Raw genomic sequence first — 17,859 nt, 5'->3', positions numbered from 1 at the left:
GGGTCTGGCACAACCAGGTTGACCTGGTCTAGTTATTTCTGCAATAGCAGATCACAATCAATTGTTAACTCGTGTGGCATTTGCTGGGGCACCAGTCTCTGCATAATAAGGTCTCTTTACTTCTAGAGGAAGTGTCTGTGTTTCCTTTGGGGAAATGAGCGATGGTGAGTAGGTTTTCCTTCTGTCCCTCCCTATTAAACCATATATTATACAGTAATTAGTGTGGTTGCAGAAACACACTATTGTTCTTTTCCAAGTTTATGGAGGAACTTTTAGCCAATGAAGAAGCAGCTTTCTCCTGACGTCACCTTTATGCAGCCTCCTCATTGGCTAAAAGCAGTTTTTGCTGCTTCCTCAAAGTTACTATAAAGTAACCTCTTTAACTGAATGGGAAAATACAAAACACTCGCATATTTCCTAGAATTGCATCTTTCTAGTTATTACGTTATATTGCCAGACACACACACACAACACAGTAGCTGTGTCTTATTGGCTAATTTCTACTTGGTTGTACGACCATGTCATGAGATGAATATTTTCAGCGATGAACATGGTTGTACGCCAATCTAGGCCTATACATTTGATTTGAAACCTCTCCTCCACTTCACAAACCATAGTGGTACACATTAGTGAAAGAAAGTTTGCAGACATTTAGTTGTTGCTGGAGAAAATGTTTGATCCTTGTCACATATTTGCATATTTTCCTACACATTATATGTGTGTACAATGTATTTTTGTAAACATGTTTATTTTTTGTTATGAAAAGTTTTTTTGGGCAACAAAACCAGATTAAAGATCTTATTTCAAATGCAATTGTGAGTTTTATTAACTGTGTGTGTGTGTGTGTGTGTGTGTGTGTGTGTGTGTGTGTGTGTGTGTGTGTGTGTGTGTGTGTGCGTGCGTGCGTGCGTGCGTGCGTGCGTGCGTGCGTGCGTGCGTGCGTGCGTGCGTGCGTGCGTGCGTGTGCTGTGCATGAACATGAACATGAAATCTCTGAATAAAAAGGCAAAGGCAAACAAAGAGGTGGTCCCATTCCTGTGATGCACTAGACCATACTCAATCTGGGAACCAAATCGGTTAAAAAAAGGGATTTATTTTTGTGTCTGTACTGATCATTGGTATCAGGGTCAGCATCATGGTTACATGATACTGTCAAGTTTACATGATAATTGTACAGTAAAGTCCACACTTTCAGGGTTAAATGTACACTCCGGATTTGATGTTTGATGACTCATTGGAGATGCAAAGGGTTCACCACTATGACTTCATTCCAAGCAACTCCCCTCTTAGGCACTGAAAAGTATTCTGGGAAAGGTGAATACTACTGTGCACGTGTCTATGTGTGCACATGCATGCTTGCCTGTATAATGTACTTTGTGTGTGTGTGTGTGTGTGTGTGTGTGTGTGTGTGTGTGTGTGTGTGCGCGCGCGCCCATCTTTAAAAAGCTGTGGGTCAGCTTGAATAGGAGGAAGTGGCTTTGACTTCCCCAGGATATGGGAAGAGGAAATCCATGGGGGCTTGGACCTCTCGGGCTACACTGGGAGCCACAAGGCACACACCCGATAGAGAGAAAGGGTGGAGGGTTTGAAAGAATGATAGACTGACTTCCATGTCCTTTTTGGAGTTGGAGGTGACCAGGTTGAGAGACGTTGAAGAAAAGGGCAGAGAAAAAGAGTTGATCCAAGAGAGGAGAGGAGGACGAGATGTGTGGAGAACACAGCTGGACGTACTGACTCAAGAGACCAGAGCAGGGCTTTTAGTCATTGCTTTTGAGGTTAGGAGTAGGACTGCTTAGGTCTTTGGTTTTAGGATTAGGACGTCTTCAGAGAGATGGGGCTCCTGGCAGCTGTGAGTGTTTTTCTCTGCTGCTCTCTGGCCTCCACACAGACACTAGACCCTGATGGGAGAAACGTCTGCCAAAATCTCAGGTATGGCTCTAGCACAGGGGTTTTCGAACCTTTTTGACCCAGGGCACCCCTGAATTACACTGTTCATTTATAAAATATTACATCATTTTGGAGAAATACAGTATATATCCATCAGAACTGACTGAAAATAACTTTTTACTTGAAGTTTAACCACTTCCCAGCATACCTATTCTGGGGGGAAGGTTCACCAAAAATAGCCGATCTACAAGCTCACAACACGTCACAATGTGACGCACTGTGAGCTTGTAGATCTGCTATTTTTGGTGAAGAGAGTTGGCCGTAGATGGAAAAAGAACTCATCAAGTACAGTGCAAATCAGGTTTTACTAAGCATATAAGCGATATTGATATTGATGAATTCCCAAATAATATCAAATTATTCTAAGGCACCTCTTGACGGGCATCACGGCACCCACTTTGGGAAACCCTTCTCTAGCATGTCTAAGTAATTTGTATACAGTATATCAGATCTTCTAATTATTAATTGATTGAACGCATTGTTGTACACAACCACTGAATGAATAATCACAGAAAGGCAATTGAAAGCTTAATATTATTGTTTAAAGCCATTTCTCTTCCTTGCATTACGTTTCCTAAATGATGCAAGAATGATGTTGATGATGTAAACTGACATTGAAGTATGGCATTTGGTGGATCAACTAGGGTGCCTTTGTTACATTCTTGTGTTAGCAGTGCAGATGTATGCACATATGATGTCTACTCCTTCAACCCCTCCAATTCATAGGAACCCATCTACCTTGATATGTTGCACTGGATGGAAGCAGGAAGGAAAGGACTGCACGATACGTGAGTTCCACTTTAAAAACTATATTATATTCAATATGTTTTTACTACTTCCAAACTGCACAGTAAAATCCAAGTATTGACCTGTAAAGGTCCATGTGGCTCCACTTTTACAGTGAGGTTATGCTGCAGTTTCACTGCTGTGTTTCCTGGCTTCTCAATATTTGTGTGTGTGTGTGTGTGTGCGTGTGTGCGTGCGTGCGTGCGTGCGTGCGTGCGTGTGTCTGCGACTCTGCGTGCGTGTGTTTAGCTGTGTGTGAGGGCAAGCAAGCCTGCCAGAAAGATGAGCTCTGTGTGTATCCTGGTGTCTGTCGCTGCCCACCTGGCTTCTATGGAGCCCACTGCAAAACACGTGAGTCGCAGGAAACCAATTAAAACACTACACAAGTTGTCTTCTAGCATCACTTGATTTAAACAAGACAAATTGCATGTGTGTAAGTGATCATGATAAAATGAAAAAAAGAAAATAGGGAAAAAAAGTTAATTGGGTCATCAAACTGTTATGTTTTGTTTTCCTTTTTTTAAGAGAGCCTTTAGAGCAGGGGTTCTCAAACTTTTTTAAGCTGTGACCCCCAAAATAAGCATATTTGAACTGGGGACCCCTACCCTGACAAGCACTTGGAATTGTAGGTATTACATTTAATGTGACTCGGTTCCACAGATAAATATTGTGAAAATAACGCCTCGCAATTTTGTGAGCATATTTTGACAATGTGTTCGCCTCTTGCTTACTTAATATTTGACAGTTTGGCCAGTTTGGTATTAAAACGGCCTTGAAAGTTCTTAAATTGTCACTTTATAAATGTGCAGATAGGCTACATCTGTATACACTTATTCTGTGTGTTGGTTTGTTTACCATTGAGTGAGGAAAGAAATGACATTAATAAGCTAATCATCTGGGGATCCCGCAAAATAATTTGGGGACCCCACAAGTTTGAGAACCTTAGAGCATGTCTAATTTCCGCTTTAGTGCATATGCAAGGCAACGTGTCCTGCTCAATGGCAACCATTCATGCTGCTTTGCCTGTTTCTGCTAGGCTGCCCGCCAGATTTTTGGGCACCGGACTGCCGCGAAGTGTGCCAGTGTCACCCGCATGGCCGCTGCCACCCTGCCACCGGTGAATGCACCTGCAACGCCAACCGCTGGGGTCCCATCTGCCAATACACCTGTAAGTGCACCCGCCACGGGCGCTGCCACCCTGTGCACGGCAACTGCACGTGCGACGAGGGCTGGTGGAGTCCGACGTGTGCCAAGCCCTGCCAGTGCTTCAACGGGGGCGCAGTGAGTGCCACCTGTGACCAGCTGACTGGTGGGTGTCAGTGCCACACAGGCCACTGGGGCCAGAAGTGTAGCCTGAGCTGCAGCTGCTACATGTCCCAGTGCAACCAGCGGACGGGAATGTGTGACTGCCAGGAGGGCTGGTGGGGGCCCACCTGTGACAGACGTTGCAACTGTGACCTGACACACAGCCGCTGTGACCCACTTAATGGACATTGCCTGTGTCTGCCAGGGTACAAAGGTGTGTTTTGCAATCAGCCCTGTGAAGATGGCAAGTATGACAGTGGGTGTAAGATGAGGTAAGTGTGCGTTTGTGTTACAGGGGGAAAAGGGGGGATGATGATTCACCATTCTGTCCCTACCGGGATATAACTCGGACGGCGCTGAGTCGTCTGAAGAAGAACAAAAAAAAATACGTTTTTAGAACAACACAATACTGCCTCATCATGGTGGACTTTATAGATTTTCGGATACTTGAATGTGTCCTTATTATCATCACTTTACCAAAAATCCAGCTCAAGTGGAGATAGCAGGTGGAGTTGGAGTTAGGTGGTTTGAGTGGATTAGAGGATCCCATGGAGTTAGGATGTTTAGTTAGTATATACTGTATACACCTGAAAGAGTAACCACTGCAGATGTACTAGTTAAATTGCATTAACATACTCTAACATACTGATTCGTCGTAGCTTTAGATTCATGCAGTTTGCTGTGTACTTATGATTATGTTTGCTATTGTGGCTAACTTTTCATTTTTGTCTTTATTTTGTCCATAGTTGTGGTTACTGTAAAGATGGCCAACCTTGCTCTCCCGTTGATGGTTTGTGCGCTGCCTGCGAGCCAGGGTGGAATGGCCCACGCTGTGACCGTCCTTGCCCCATCGACTACTATGGAGATGGCTGTTTGAAAAAGTGTCCTAATTGCAAGCGTGGTGATACTTGTGACCCTAGAACAGGAGATTGTTGGAAGTGTAACCCTGGATGGGCTGGACCAAGGTGTGTCTGTGTGTGGGCAAATTTTTAGCATTTTTATAGCGCTTTTCTAAGTACTCAAGGCGCTTTATTAATTTATTCATACATTGGGAGGTACTGTATAGATCTATACCTTTTGTCCTATCCTATTTGACTGCAGCTAAGGTACATATTAAATATCCCACATCCCATGTGACAGTATTGTTTTCTGTCAATCTGTGTGGAAATGCTCTGCAATGTTGACACCGTCAGTCCCCCCAAAATCTCTCATGAAGAAAGGTTTTCACAGAAAACAAAATGTATGGTTGTTGTAGCACATACTAAAGTACCGTAAGTAGGTTGTAATGTAAGTTTATCTCTACCACTATCTCTAACCATAACCTCCTATCTTTAATAAGATTAGCTTTGAGGATTCGAGAAGGAATAGAATAGGATGTCCTAAACACAGTAAGAGCTGAATAGTTTTGAATTGGATTATTGTTTCTTCCTCCCAGGTGTGAGGAGATCTGCTCTGATAGGACATATGGAGACGCCTGCCGCTTCCTCTGTGGCCCATGTTTCCATGGTAACTGCCATCATGTGACAGGAAGATGTGTCTGTCAGCCTGGCTTTCAGGGAGAGAGGTGAGAGGGCTGAGAAAGCAACAGACACGCTGAGCTGACTAAACAGACTTTTCCTAAAGGAATATTATACTTTGGTTGGTTATTTTGATTATCTTTTGTGCACAGTCAGTGTTGGCTGCTCAGGCAACCCAGACTTATAGACGCACTCAGTTTAGTTTTGATTAACATATGCCTTTTAGTTTTACTTTGATACAAGAACAATAGATTCTGTAAATATTATAGGTACATGCTTGTATATTTTATCTGTTTCAAATTATAATGACAGCATATTCCCATAGAGGCTTAATGTGCAGACTGTCTGATCCTGGATTGGACTCGCAAAAAGGTCAGAACAGTCTGCCAAAGTGAATTACTGCTTCAGGGCTAGGCATGCACAACAATGTTTTAAGTAACTAATTTTAAGTTGGCACTATTTCCTCGGAGGAATTCTTGGAACAATAATTTGAAAATTGAAGTTCATTCTCCTGCTATAAAGTCTCTATTGGCTAAACAACTGCCAACATAGAAAATGCAGTTTATGACAGAATAATCCATATTTAGTCAACATGGTATAAATTTAATATGGAATTTCCCAGATCAATATATTTTAATGAACAAAAGAATAATAATCTATTAGATATACAGTACTAAACAATATTTACTTTGTATCCTCCAACAGTCTCTCAATTTACATGATAGTACACTGAGTTGAGTAATAAAGACAGTTTAGGGGATATACAACAACTGAGACATATCAAACATCAACAATTAAATATTGTCATCACTTTTAGGTCATATTGACCCTCACTAAGTCCACACAATATAGTGTTCTTTTCTTTTTTTTCTGTAATTAAATATACATGCTTGGCACTCAGCATCAAGGGTTGGATTGGGGGTACGTCCCTGCAACCTACTGGAGTCATGTCCAGGGGGTTTACTTCATCATCCAGCATCCACGCTACAGAAACAGGAGATAGGCTCCTGCCCTATGGGCCTCATGACTCTGCAAGACTTACTACTTACTTATTAACTAGCCCAGGGTTCCCCAATTAGTTTTCCCCAAGGGCCGAATTATGTCTAGGGTACCAAGCCGAGGGCCACAGCATTGCAAGGGGTGACGGTGGCGTTCCTGCTACTCCAACGACAGTTAAGATATCGTCGTTGTCGGGTGAAAATCTTTTATGTCCAAAACCGTTCGTTTTGCATTTAGCATTTTAAAAATGATTTAGTGAAAACAGCCGATCTACAAGCACACACCGAGGCGTTGTGTGCTTGTAGATCTGCTGTTTTCACTACTTTTGTGAGACGGCCTTGAATGATGAAGCTGGGCTTTACTTTGCAAAAGAACATACAAATTTGGAGATATGAGGTTTCCACCTGACAACGACGATATACTAGTGTTGTTGCTGCTCTTATACCACCCTTATTACTGGGGTTGGTGGGGGCCTGACAGTAGCCCGCCTATTGGGGAACCCTGAACTAGCCTGTTCAACATTTTCAACCTCAAACCGAGAGCTGGTTATAGCTTCTCACAGGTTTACTGTGATGTAAGTAAGTGTTCCTCTGTTTTGTGTTAGTTGCAACAGCAGCTGCCCTGCCTTCCAGTATGGCCTCAACTGTTCCTCTGCATGTGACTGTGGAGAAGGTGTCAGCTGTGACCCAGCTACTGGTGTTTGCCCCAACAGTATGTGTCCATCGGCTCCATCCATCCACATCTGTGTCTTTTTCAATGGTTCCGTTGGTATTTAATCAGGTGTTTTTTTGCACATGTAGGCCTACTCTGTGTGTGTATTCATGTGTGTATGTGTATTTATATATATGTCAGGTGGTCGTGGGGCTATCCTAGCAGGTGTGCTTGTGCCAGTATTTCTGGTGCTGCTGGCTGTACTCTGCTGTTGTCTGTGTTGTGGAGGAGGTCCTACTGATGGAAAAGACAGGTCTGTAACACTCTTTCATCTACAGTATGTACATTCAGTCAACTTTATTAGATTATACTCTGGCAGTAATGCTACGTTGAACCGGGAGAGTATTTTTTGCAGGTCTTTCAGTCCGAGTGTATCAAAAAAGCAACTGGGTTAAGCACCGTTGGTCTGACCATTTTAACATTCACCAGTTTAACATTCACCAGTGTCGGCAGGTTAGCATTTCACCAGGTTAGCATTCACCAGCGTCGGCAGGTTAGCATTTCACCTGGTTAGCATTCACCAGCATTAGTTTTACTGAGGTTAGGGTTAAGGTTAGGTTTAGGTGTATCTCCGTCCCCCCGACTTTCGGCACCTCCACGCAGCCAATCACAAGCTTCCGCTGCCTTAACCCAGTGGCTTTTTTGATACACTCGGACTGAAAGACCTGCAAAAGACACTCTTCCACGTTGAACCCCTAGGACTGGATTGGGTGAAAAAGCAACACTTTGTAGCAGCTCCAAACAAAATGTTTACTTTGAGTTCCAAAACGAGAAATAAATATCATAATATGACTCCATTGTCATAATCAAAGATTTCTGAAATAAAATGATCGCACAGTGGGCGAAAATATACAATAATGTAAACATGGAGACAGGTTCTCATTGAGCAGATAATAACAGAATTGTCATTTTTGGTGACCTATTCCTTTAATTCAGGTCTAGCCAGATATGTTTCCGTATTAGATTAGGTTAGTATTGAATTCACTAGATTTTTTAGATTTTCTTTCTTCTTATATATGCATTATGACATTAGACTATCTGGTCCTTAAAATTCTGAGTTGACCACCTCCTGTATACTTAATACTTCAATGTAGCCATCTAGCAGAATGTCCTCTCTTCTTGATGTGTTTTGGTTAAAATTGCTCTACTACTATACAGTCATTTACCTTAATAACCTGACCTCTCCTTGGCCTCCTAGGGTGGATGATGGCGGCACATCAGCTCGGATGAAACATCATGTCTATAATGTTCTGGCTAATATCAGTACCTTTCTCCCCTGTGCCTCTGCCTGGTCTTCTGGCTTGCCACGGGTCACAGGTGAGTCTGATGTCTCTTCAACACGCTTCCCTGACCCAAAACCGGTCCCAGTAGGCCTACTCTGATGTAAACCAGTGTTTCTCAACCTTTTTAGGCGGTGCAAAATAATCATATTTTAACTGGGGACCCCCCACCCTGACGAGCACTAAGAGTTGATGCATTACATTTTGTATGTTGCAAGGTGTTTTGAGCATGTAGATCACAGGTTGAGAACCACTGTTAAATACACAAGTGTTAATGTTTGTGAGGCGAGCTGCCCTGCCCTCTACTGGTTGACATGCAGCAGCTCAGTCTGGAGATCAAGTCATTCAGCGATTAGAAGGTGTAGCTCATTCACTTCAACAAGACTGTCAGCCAGTCAAGAGTTTAGCTGGAGATATGAAAAAAGAAACAAAAGTTGGCAATACTTATTATTAATTAATAAACAGTGTTCTGTTTAATTTGCCATGAACAGGGTTATTGTAAAGTGCAGCTCAATTAAATATGGAAGGAAGAAGAAAGAAAATACATGGCCTCAGATGAATATTTTGCGATTAAATAGGTTTCAAATTCCATTACTTTATTAGTTTATCATTATGTATTCAAAATTCAAACAATGATTTTTAAGCATATTGGGCAGCATAAGCTGTTACAACTTAAAGGTGATACACCATGCATTTAAAAAGTATTTATGTCATATTGTTTATGTCCCAAAAACTTTTTTCAAAAGGTTTGAGGCTAAATTACCACTCCTGAATAGAGAGCCTCTCTCATTTTTGAATGGCTCTCAGAGCATTTCAACTGCAGTACCACCTTTGGCCTGAACTGCGCCACCCCCCCAAAATCTTTTTGAAAAAAAATTTTTTTTTTGAAAAAAAAATGTTTTTGAAAAAAAAATGTTTTTTTTTTTTTTTTTTTTGTGATGACGTCACAATCGGCAGATGACGTCACAATCGGCAGCAAATCTGAACAGCCTGTTTTGAGAACCCGTGGGATACTTTTAACCTTCACCTTCTCAAAACCAGAGAAAGACACAACGGTCAGAAATGGGACTTTGTGAGGATAGAAGGTGCTAGTGGGACCCCAAAAAAAGGTTTTAAAATAGGAAGTGAAATTTCATGGTGTATCACCTTTAATATAGTATGGTATGGACCACAGACAGAGAGAATGTTGGCTAAATAGAATAGAAAGTACATTTCCAGAGGAAAACAATTGTACTTAAAGGTTGTACTTATACTGTATGAGTGTCTGTCTAATGTAATACAAAACAATAACACAAGCATTAGTAACATACACACACGCGCGCGCATGAGCGCACACTCTCTCTCTCTCTCCCTGCACTTTTGTGCAGGGAGCAAACAAAAAGCCAGAGTAGACGTTAAAAAGATTACATGAAATTCCCCTTTAAGCCTCTTTAAAACAAAGCCTTGCTTAATCAGCAGCATTTTTGTCACTGCATCTCTGGTTTCCATCTTTTCACCCCACAGTATCACACCATGACCCAGAGCTGACCTTCAACCACAGTTTCATTGAGCCCCCGTCCTGTGGCTGGGCGACTGAGGGCTCCTCTTTTGAAAGTGACGAAGAGGAGGGAGAGGCGCTCTACTGTGTGCCCCCAAGGGAGGGTAAGGATAGAGAGGAACAGAACGTTTACTCTTTATTCTCACTGTAATGTTACTCCTTCCATGCTCTGTCTGTGTAAGCTCTATTTCAAACATAGTGAAAATAGCAGATCTACAAGCTCACAAGACGTTGCGTCATGTTGCGAGCTTGTAGATCTGCTATTTTCACTACTTATATTTTTTGAAAATGATGATGATAATGACGTGGCCAAAATAGACCAAAGGTGGTTAAACTCTCATCTCTCTTGTTTGCCATTGGACAGACATCCCAGCAGTGGCCGGTGGTGAATTCCAAGAGATGAGCTCCAAATGCAACATGTTCTTGGACCCTTCAGGCTTCAGCAGTGAGGACATGGCCCTGCCTTTCGCCATCCCACGCACCTCCAGTATCGCCAAGTCTAAGCGGCCCTCTGTCTCCTTTGCCGAGGGCACCCGTTTCAGTCCTAAAGAGCGCAGTGGCTCAGCCCAGGATCTGGGTGCTCCGCCTGGGCCGCCGCGTACCAAGCCCAAGTCCCCGTGGGGTGTTCTCATGATCTCTGCCCTGCAAGCTCAAGGAAGTGCTGCGCGATCCACGGAAGAGGGTGGAGCTGAAGGTGCGGTGAGTGAAGAAGAGGATGTCGATGGCAAAGGCGAGGACAACCATGAGTTGAGTGAGGCGACAGACCATGAAGCAAACAGGTACTCAGCCGTCCCGTGCCGTGCCACTCCACAAGCCCCTGGGGCTGCTGGGAGAAGACGCACCATGTCCAACACTGCTGCACGGAAAGGTGCCCAGGTGCCAGCATCCGCCCCTGAGGGCGGTCACACTGCGGAGCCAGCCACCGATAAGATCACCACAGTGTATGTGACAGTGGGTAAGGCGGGTAAGCCCGTATCCAAGGTGGAGACTACCTCTGAGGGCCCTGTGCAGTTTATGCTACGGCGGCTAGGCAGCCTCCAGAGACAGAAAGATCAGGAGACAAGCAAGCCCAAGGCTAAGGTGGCTGAAGGGATCACTAAGCCACCCAGGAGGAAGCTTGGGGCCCGGGCTACTGTCTGGGAACAAGGGGGGCCTTCGGGCGAGGTTATCATGCGAAAGCCTAGTAGGAAGAAGCACTCTTCTGCCAATGTGAACAGCACAGTTGGTGCTAATGACTCTCCACCATCAGAAGATGGCATTCCAACCAGACCACTGTCCATTTTGAAGAGTGTGCCAGAGGTGACATTAGCTGACACAGGGTCACAGGTGACAGCTGTGGCGGGCGGAATAGAAAGTAGTGCTTCTGAGATTGAACAAAATGAAAGCAGGCAACTAACTATGAAACCAGGAATGGATGGTGAAAGCCTCAGTGAAGTTATTGCTAACGAAGGTGTCATGGCTAGCGTGAATGATGAGCCCAGCTATGAGAATGTCATGATCAAACATTTATAACGTATCACATTAATGTTATCTAAACAGCAGGCATCATTTAAATGCAGAGCTGGTATCTTACTCTGCATTTATCTCATTTGCATTTATTTCAGATATGATAAATCCAGATTATATTATTGGCCTATTTAAAGTTCTTTCTACATTAAAAGAGTTATGGGCTTATATGCCGTTAAATCTATGTCAATGACAGTTTTGACTAAACAGGGTTTTTAAAGTTATGCATTCTGCATAACCACTTCATTGAAGTGGTTATGCAGAATGCAGAGACACCCATTTTATAAAGCTTCAACACTGTTCTCCTGGGGCACGAGGTTGTTCTCCAGTTTTGAAACTTGACAAATAGCAGTCTGGAAAAAGATTTTTGAAAAGGTGAAAGCTAGGAAAAATTTAAACTTACTTTTGAATTTTAGCAGGTTTATGTTTGTAGCCTACTTGTATTTTACTATAATCATTCATAGTATGAATGATTTGTTCAAGCATTTAAGTTTGAAATATTGAAATGAAATTCTTGTAAAATAAACTTGAACAATGATGGTGCAAGAGTTGTACAACACCCATTTTACAAGGATTCGCCACTACTACTGCAGAGCTATGATTAGTGGGATTTCTGACACGTTTATCCTTGTCAGGTTTGAAACGTTTGTATTTTTTAGCAATGATTGCAATCAGAATATAGAGCTATTAAACATTAAAAACAAAATCACTTACACAAGTCATGTAACACACGTTACCTTTTCCATATGTATTAGGTCATACAGTATATGTAGTGAATATGAATATGTAGTTCAAAGAATCTCAGTGCCAAGATCATCTTTATTTGATTGTAATGTAAAAGGGGAAACACTACAATAGTACCACAGAAGGTTATTCCCTCATTTAATGCCTGTACTTATTTACTTAAACCTGTGTGGCCCAATCTTGGGGCGCAGACAAGGGGTCTTCAGGCACCCCGGTCCTGGGGTCCAGCTGTCCCCATATATGTCCAGGCCACTTCACATCTGCATCCAGGTCACGCTGCCAGGTGTTTTATTGCCTGTACTGTCATATAATTGATGGGCTCAGGACCAGGCAGATATTTCTGTATTGTGTCAGCCTCCAAGGACCTCTCTGCCAGCACAACCACGATCAGCCTGCCACCAGAGATGTGGTCCTAGAACAAATCATATTCATTGTGGCAAACATTTTGTCATACTCGCAAAATGGCTGCCATTTGAATATGGCTATATTCATTATTTGGTCATGGAGTCATTTTGGCAAATAGAATTTACAATACAACATTTAATATTCTAACTTCAACTAGCTCATAATTCAGTTTTACAGTTGTACTAGTCTAGTACAGTAGCAGCAAGTGTGTCCAAGTCCACCCTTTAAGCAGGCTGTGTGTCAGAAATCAATGAGAACGAAGTCTTTAAACAGATCTGTGACATGCTTTGGCTAACCCTGAACCTCAGCTTGTGTTTATTTGCATATTGTCACAAAGTAGGTTAACTGATACTGAATACAGACGAGACTAACACAATCATTGAGTAACAAAAACAAACCAATTGAACTTTGACCAGCATGACATCCAGTGCTGTGTTGTACAGGAGTGGTGGACCTTTACTGATCTCCAATAAGGGCCATGTTGTTAGGTACTTACAGTATGTCAGGGAAGCACACAATATCTTCTCAAGAGACAGCATAGCTAATGTGTGTCTTTATTAATTCAAGTCTTGTTGGTAAGGGATCTTTTACATAGGTGCTTCACAATGGAATATGAACTACCGATCTGAGAATGACCACAGTGAAAATAATTCCTGGATTTTATATGGATTTATGACGATTATTATTTCATTATGGTTTTATCCTCAGCAGTCTAACTGTGTACGTACATTATATCCATACAGTAGGTTTTATGAAATACAACTAAAACAAAACAAAAAATGTGTTAGGTTACGTTTAAAAAGCAGTAATGCCACACTTGGATTATTGGATATGATCATTCTGCTACTTATCATTATAAAAACAATCTTCAGTCACAAAATCTACAGATGATCTAAGTGACAATAATCCCTGATGTAAAATACTTATGTCACGTCATTAGTATAAACACTGAGTGATGTAAACTATTTCTCTGCCCCAATAGGGTCCGAACAGCCGAGCCAGAACTTGGCAATGGGTCTGGGGTATGGAGGATTGCCAGGGTCCACTCTCTTGGTCTGTAGGTCCACTCTGTAATACTTATCTGGAAAACAGAAGAGTTTTGACATTTATTTCCTCTTGACCAGTTTTGTTGAGACATACACAGATATTTCAAAGCAAATACAGAAAGTTCATTAAGGACCTGTGTGTGAAATACAATTTATCAAGAAACTTGCTGTCTACTATATAGAGTACATCAAGAGGATTAAATTGCCTATTCCATTAGAATTACCTCCTTTGAAGAAGTACACACTCTGTAGAGGCCAGTTCCGCTGTTCCCTGTTGTTCCCATAGGGGTTATATCTGGAGTCGTAGTTGCCATCGTATCTACGACCACCATCCCTCTGTCTGTCCTGATCCCGGTCCTGATCCCGTTGTCCGTCCCAGTCCCTTCCGTACCTCCCCTCCATTTCCATGCCCCTCTCGGCCAGCCTCAGCCCCATGTCCATCCCTCTATCAGCAAAGCCCTGGCCCATGTTCATGCCTCGCTCTGCCATGGTCTCCCAGAACGGCGAGCGGTTTTGCCTGCGACGACCCCACTGCTGTCCGTACTGCTGGTCCCATTGCTGTCCATACTGCTGATAATGCTGGGTCCTCTGTTGGCCATACTGTTGATTCCATTGCTGGTCATATCGGTAGTCATCGCGGCCTGTGGGGCTTGAGGGGGCAACATAGATTCTGCCAGCCAGAACAGCATTTATGGGTGACTTAAGGCCCTTCCAGTCCTTATTAATGAAATGATGATGACTTTTATGCTGGGGCACTATTAGGAAGAAGATATGGAAATTAAAAATGCATACTGTTTCAAGCTGTAAATAATAACACTGCTGTCCTGAACACAAGATGATATGGGCAATCTCTTGGGATCTCTTGCTTTAATTCCACACACATCTTTACGCTGTCCTTTACTACATTTACTACATTAAATCCATGCCAAAACGTTATCCGCTCCTAAGGGTCGCTCTACAGTAAGTAGGAGGTCACTTTACACTCAGATGTTTCAGGGCAAATCATCCGGGTGCCTAACTATCCTATAATCTTGTATCCCGTAATGTTCCAACCTTTGTCAACTTCCTGTTTCCAACTGTTAACCTAGCTGTTAAACAGCTGTTTCTCTGTTCTTCTACAGTATCTTAATATTCATGAAGCAAGCAATTATTAAATAGGCAAATTATTTATTATTATTCATATTTTCAATTTACTTTGAATCTATGCCTTCCTAGTGGTGTAAACAGTTGAGTTGACAGGATGCTGATATGAGTTTTCACATCTCCTACAGTAGCTACAATAGAACGTTGAATTGGTTTATAGGTGTGAAGTCAACAAAATCCTTTCTGTCTACAACTTCCAAAAAATGCTCACATAATTTAGATCACCCAGAACAGGACAACTTACAGTCAGAGAAGAGGTTACTGAAGAGCTGCTCGTAGTTGTTAAAGTACACATCCATATAACGACTAAAGAGTGTGGAGGGGGACCTCTCGGACATAGATATGCACTCCTCATGTGATGGTTGATGCATGAACTCATACAGGTAATACTGGTCCGCTGGTGGAGAAGACAAATGACAAATTCTATAATATGCAGAGAACTTAATAATAACTTAACTTAACCACTTAGTTTTACTATACTTTATACTGAGTAAAACTCAGGCTAAAGGGGTTAATTCATAATGTATGTCTATTATTAATAGTTTAATATTGCTGATACCTTTGAAAAAGTAGACCTTCTCTTTGGCATGGTGACCAGGGGCAGGGAGGGCAAAGGCACCATCCACATGATCCGGGATCTTGTCAAAGCCCACGTTGATATCTCTTGGGTAGTCACCATCCAGCACACCATCATCAAACCTCCAGTACCTGTCTCCCTGTCGGCAGGTTTTGATTTGATTTTTAGCATTACAATGTCCTTGTCACAGCAGAGATAAACCCAACTCCTGTAGATTCAAATAAATCTACATAAACGATTTGATCGACTGTTCTTCATTGACACATTCCCACCTTAAAGATGTAGGTCTTTCCTTGGCAGTTCATGCGAGTGAAGGCTGCGTCAATAGGCCCACTGATGCCCCAGACATCCTTGATGAGCTTTGGATAACCAGGTAGCACCCTCTTCTGATCCAGTTCAAAGAAGTAGTCCCCTAGGTCAGGACGCACGCACGCACGCACGCACGCATGCACGCACGCACGCACGCACACACACACACACACACACACACACACACACACACACACACACACACACATATACATCATATACAACATCATTTAAAATGGCTTTATACTTAAATTCATGTCAGTTCTGCTCAACACCAATGGAAACCTTTTTTTTTTTTTTTACTTTGTCATGCTTACCTCTGAAGGCATAGACGGAGCCATTTTTCACCTGTGTAAAGGCGTCAAAAGGTCTACCACTACAGACCTCAGCATCCGGGTCAAGGGTGGCAGTTGTGGTGGTCACTATCTCTGTGGTTGTTGGTTCTGCTGGGGTGGTCACTATCTCTGTGGTTGCTGGTTCTGCTGGGGTGGTCACTATCTCTGTGGTTGCTGGTTCTGCTGGCGTGGTCACTATCTCTGTGGTTGCTGTTACAGGGGCAGTGGTTGCAACAGAGGCTGCCTGGGCCACAGACTCTTTCTGTGTAGTGGGAGCTTGTGTGGTGGGAGCTTGTGTGGTGGGAGCTCTCTGTGAAACGACTGGTGTCTTTGTAATCGGGACCCTCTGAGTTACAGGGTCCAGTGCCCCTGGTGTTACTGGGTCTGGGGTCATGTGGCGTGTGGGTTGGGGGCGATGTGTGGGTTGGGCCCGATTGCGACTGGACTCAACTTCAGGTGTGGGAGTGCTGTCATCATCATCCTCAGCTATGACAAATGTGTCCCCGCGGTCTGAGAACAAATAGTTATGTTAGTGATTATAATATCTTTCCAATCCATATCTACCAAATCCATTTGATTGATTGATTGATTGATTGAAGACTTTATTAGAGGTTTGCATAGGAAAAGGTACAGTTTCATGACAGTACAGTTCACTGGTACATGGTCAACTAAAAGGATACACCCAAAAAAGCCTATATGGCTTGTTTCAATTGAGATCCTTTTTTTTAACTCAGATAACATTGAATGATTATGACAGATCCTATCTTTACATGGCTACTAGTGACCGACTGTTGTATCTATCTATTTATCTTTACTTGGTTACTAGTGTCTATAGCCAATGCATTATCTTCAATGGTTACTATAGTGACTTTAGCAAATGCATTATTTTTACATTACTACAATAAGCATGTTAATGGATCTCAACACATTAGTAAAGAAGCGTCTTACTATTCATGCGGCAGACGGTTGCAAAGTCAAAGCAACAGCTCTTGTAATATTTACACATAGAGTCACACTGGCAGCTCTTCTGAGAATCAAATCCATTCTCACAGCGACCCATACAGGACTCTGGAGATTAATAGAGTGGAGAGAATTGATAAACCAACTTGTGGCACAGCATTGTTACTTAATATTGTAGTTAAATTGTTTGTTATAATATTTATGCTATAGACAAAGCACATACAGTACACTCACTCACATCCAGAACTTGGCATATGATCAAGTGTTATAAAACATTAATTTGTTTTCTTTGACAATAATTGTCATATCTTGGCTTGCTTGACCAATATACTGTACATCCAGCAATATTTCAGTTTTCATACTGTATCTGCTACATCTACATTGAAAGTCTTAGTTAGGCTTTGACTTTCCTAGGCCAATATGGGTGCCTTGACTTGACCAAAGTGAAGGATTGTTTTTGTTTAGTTTTTTACTTTACTTTTTACAAACATATTTACTTCATATAAATGACATTACCAGTGATCAAATAATCCTTTAGTTTTAAACTTACCCTCTGCAGCAAAGGCAGTAGCCACAAGAGCTAACAGCAGCATTGGCCTCAGTCTCATGTTTTCTCTGTGAATGTGTAAGTCCTGTAAGGAGACCAGTAATGCTGGGCCTTGTGCTACCAATCAGTGAAAATAAGTGTCATTCACCCTCTTGTTTACCCAAACCTTGTTTGCACTCCAGTTTCTCCTCAAGTTGAAAATGGG

At 42.4% G+C, this 17,859-nt stretch overlaps 2 protein-coding genes across 2 annotated transcripts; one reads left to right on the top strand and one right to left on the bottom strand.

The window, feature by feature from the left end:
- Positions 1-1,828: 1,828 nt before the first annotated feature.
- On the top strand, positions 1,829-11,594 carry scarf1 (scavenger receptor class F, member 1; the record flags this gene model as incomplete). The annotated part of the gene is made up of 11 exons (XM_080731630.1): positions 1,829-1,929; positions 2,674-2,735; positions 2,983-3,084; positions 3,770-4,310; positions 4,785-5,003; positions 5,474-5,602; positions 7,159-7,265; positions 7,407-7,542; positions 8,464-8,582; positions 10,049-10,186; positions 10,447-11,594. Exons 1-11 carry the CDS (start codon positions 1,832-1,834, stop codon positions 11,592-11,594), a joined length of 2,799 nt encoding a protein of 932 aa, XP_080587756.1. The 5' UTR covers positions 1,829-1,831.
- A 1,797-nt stretch (positions 11,595-13,391) lies between these two features.
- On the bottom strand, positions 13,392-17,798 carry vtna (vitronectin a). Its single transcript, XM_080730911.1, has 8 exons — positions 17,658-17,798; positions 17,096-17,215; positions 16,130-16,657; positions 15,776-15,915; positions 15,486-15,642; positions 15,171-15,323; positions 14,008-14,538; positions 13,392-13,818 (listed from the first exon to the last, which is right to left on the bottom strand). The coding sequence occupies exons 1-8, from the start codon at positions 17,713-17,715 to the stop codon at positions 13,700-13,702; spliced, it is 1,806 nt and encodes a 601-aa protein (XP_080587037.1). The 5' UTR covers positions 17,716-17,798; the 3' UTR covers positions 13,392-13,699.
- Between the last annotated feature and the right edge of the window lie 61 nt (positions 17,799-17,859).

Source organism: Nannobrachium achirus (genome assembly GCF_963921795.1).
Source record: "Nannobrachium achirus genome assembly, chromosome: 8".
Lineage (NCBI taxonomy): Eukaryota > Metazoa > Chordata > Actinopteri > Myctophiformes > Myctophidae > Nannobrachium > Nannobrachium achirus.
Note: the sequence above shows the minus strand (reverse complement) of the source record. Positions and strands in the feature narration are given on the sequence as shown.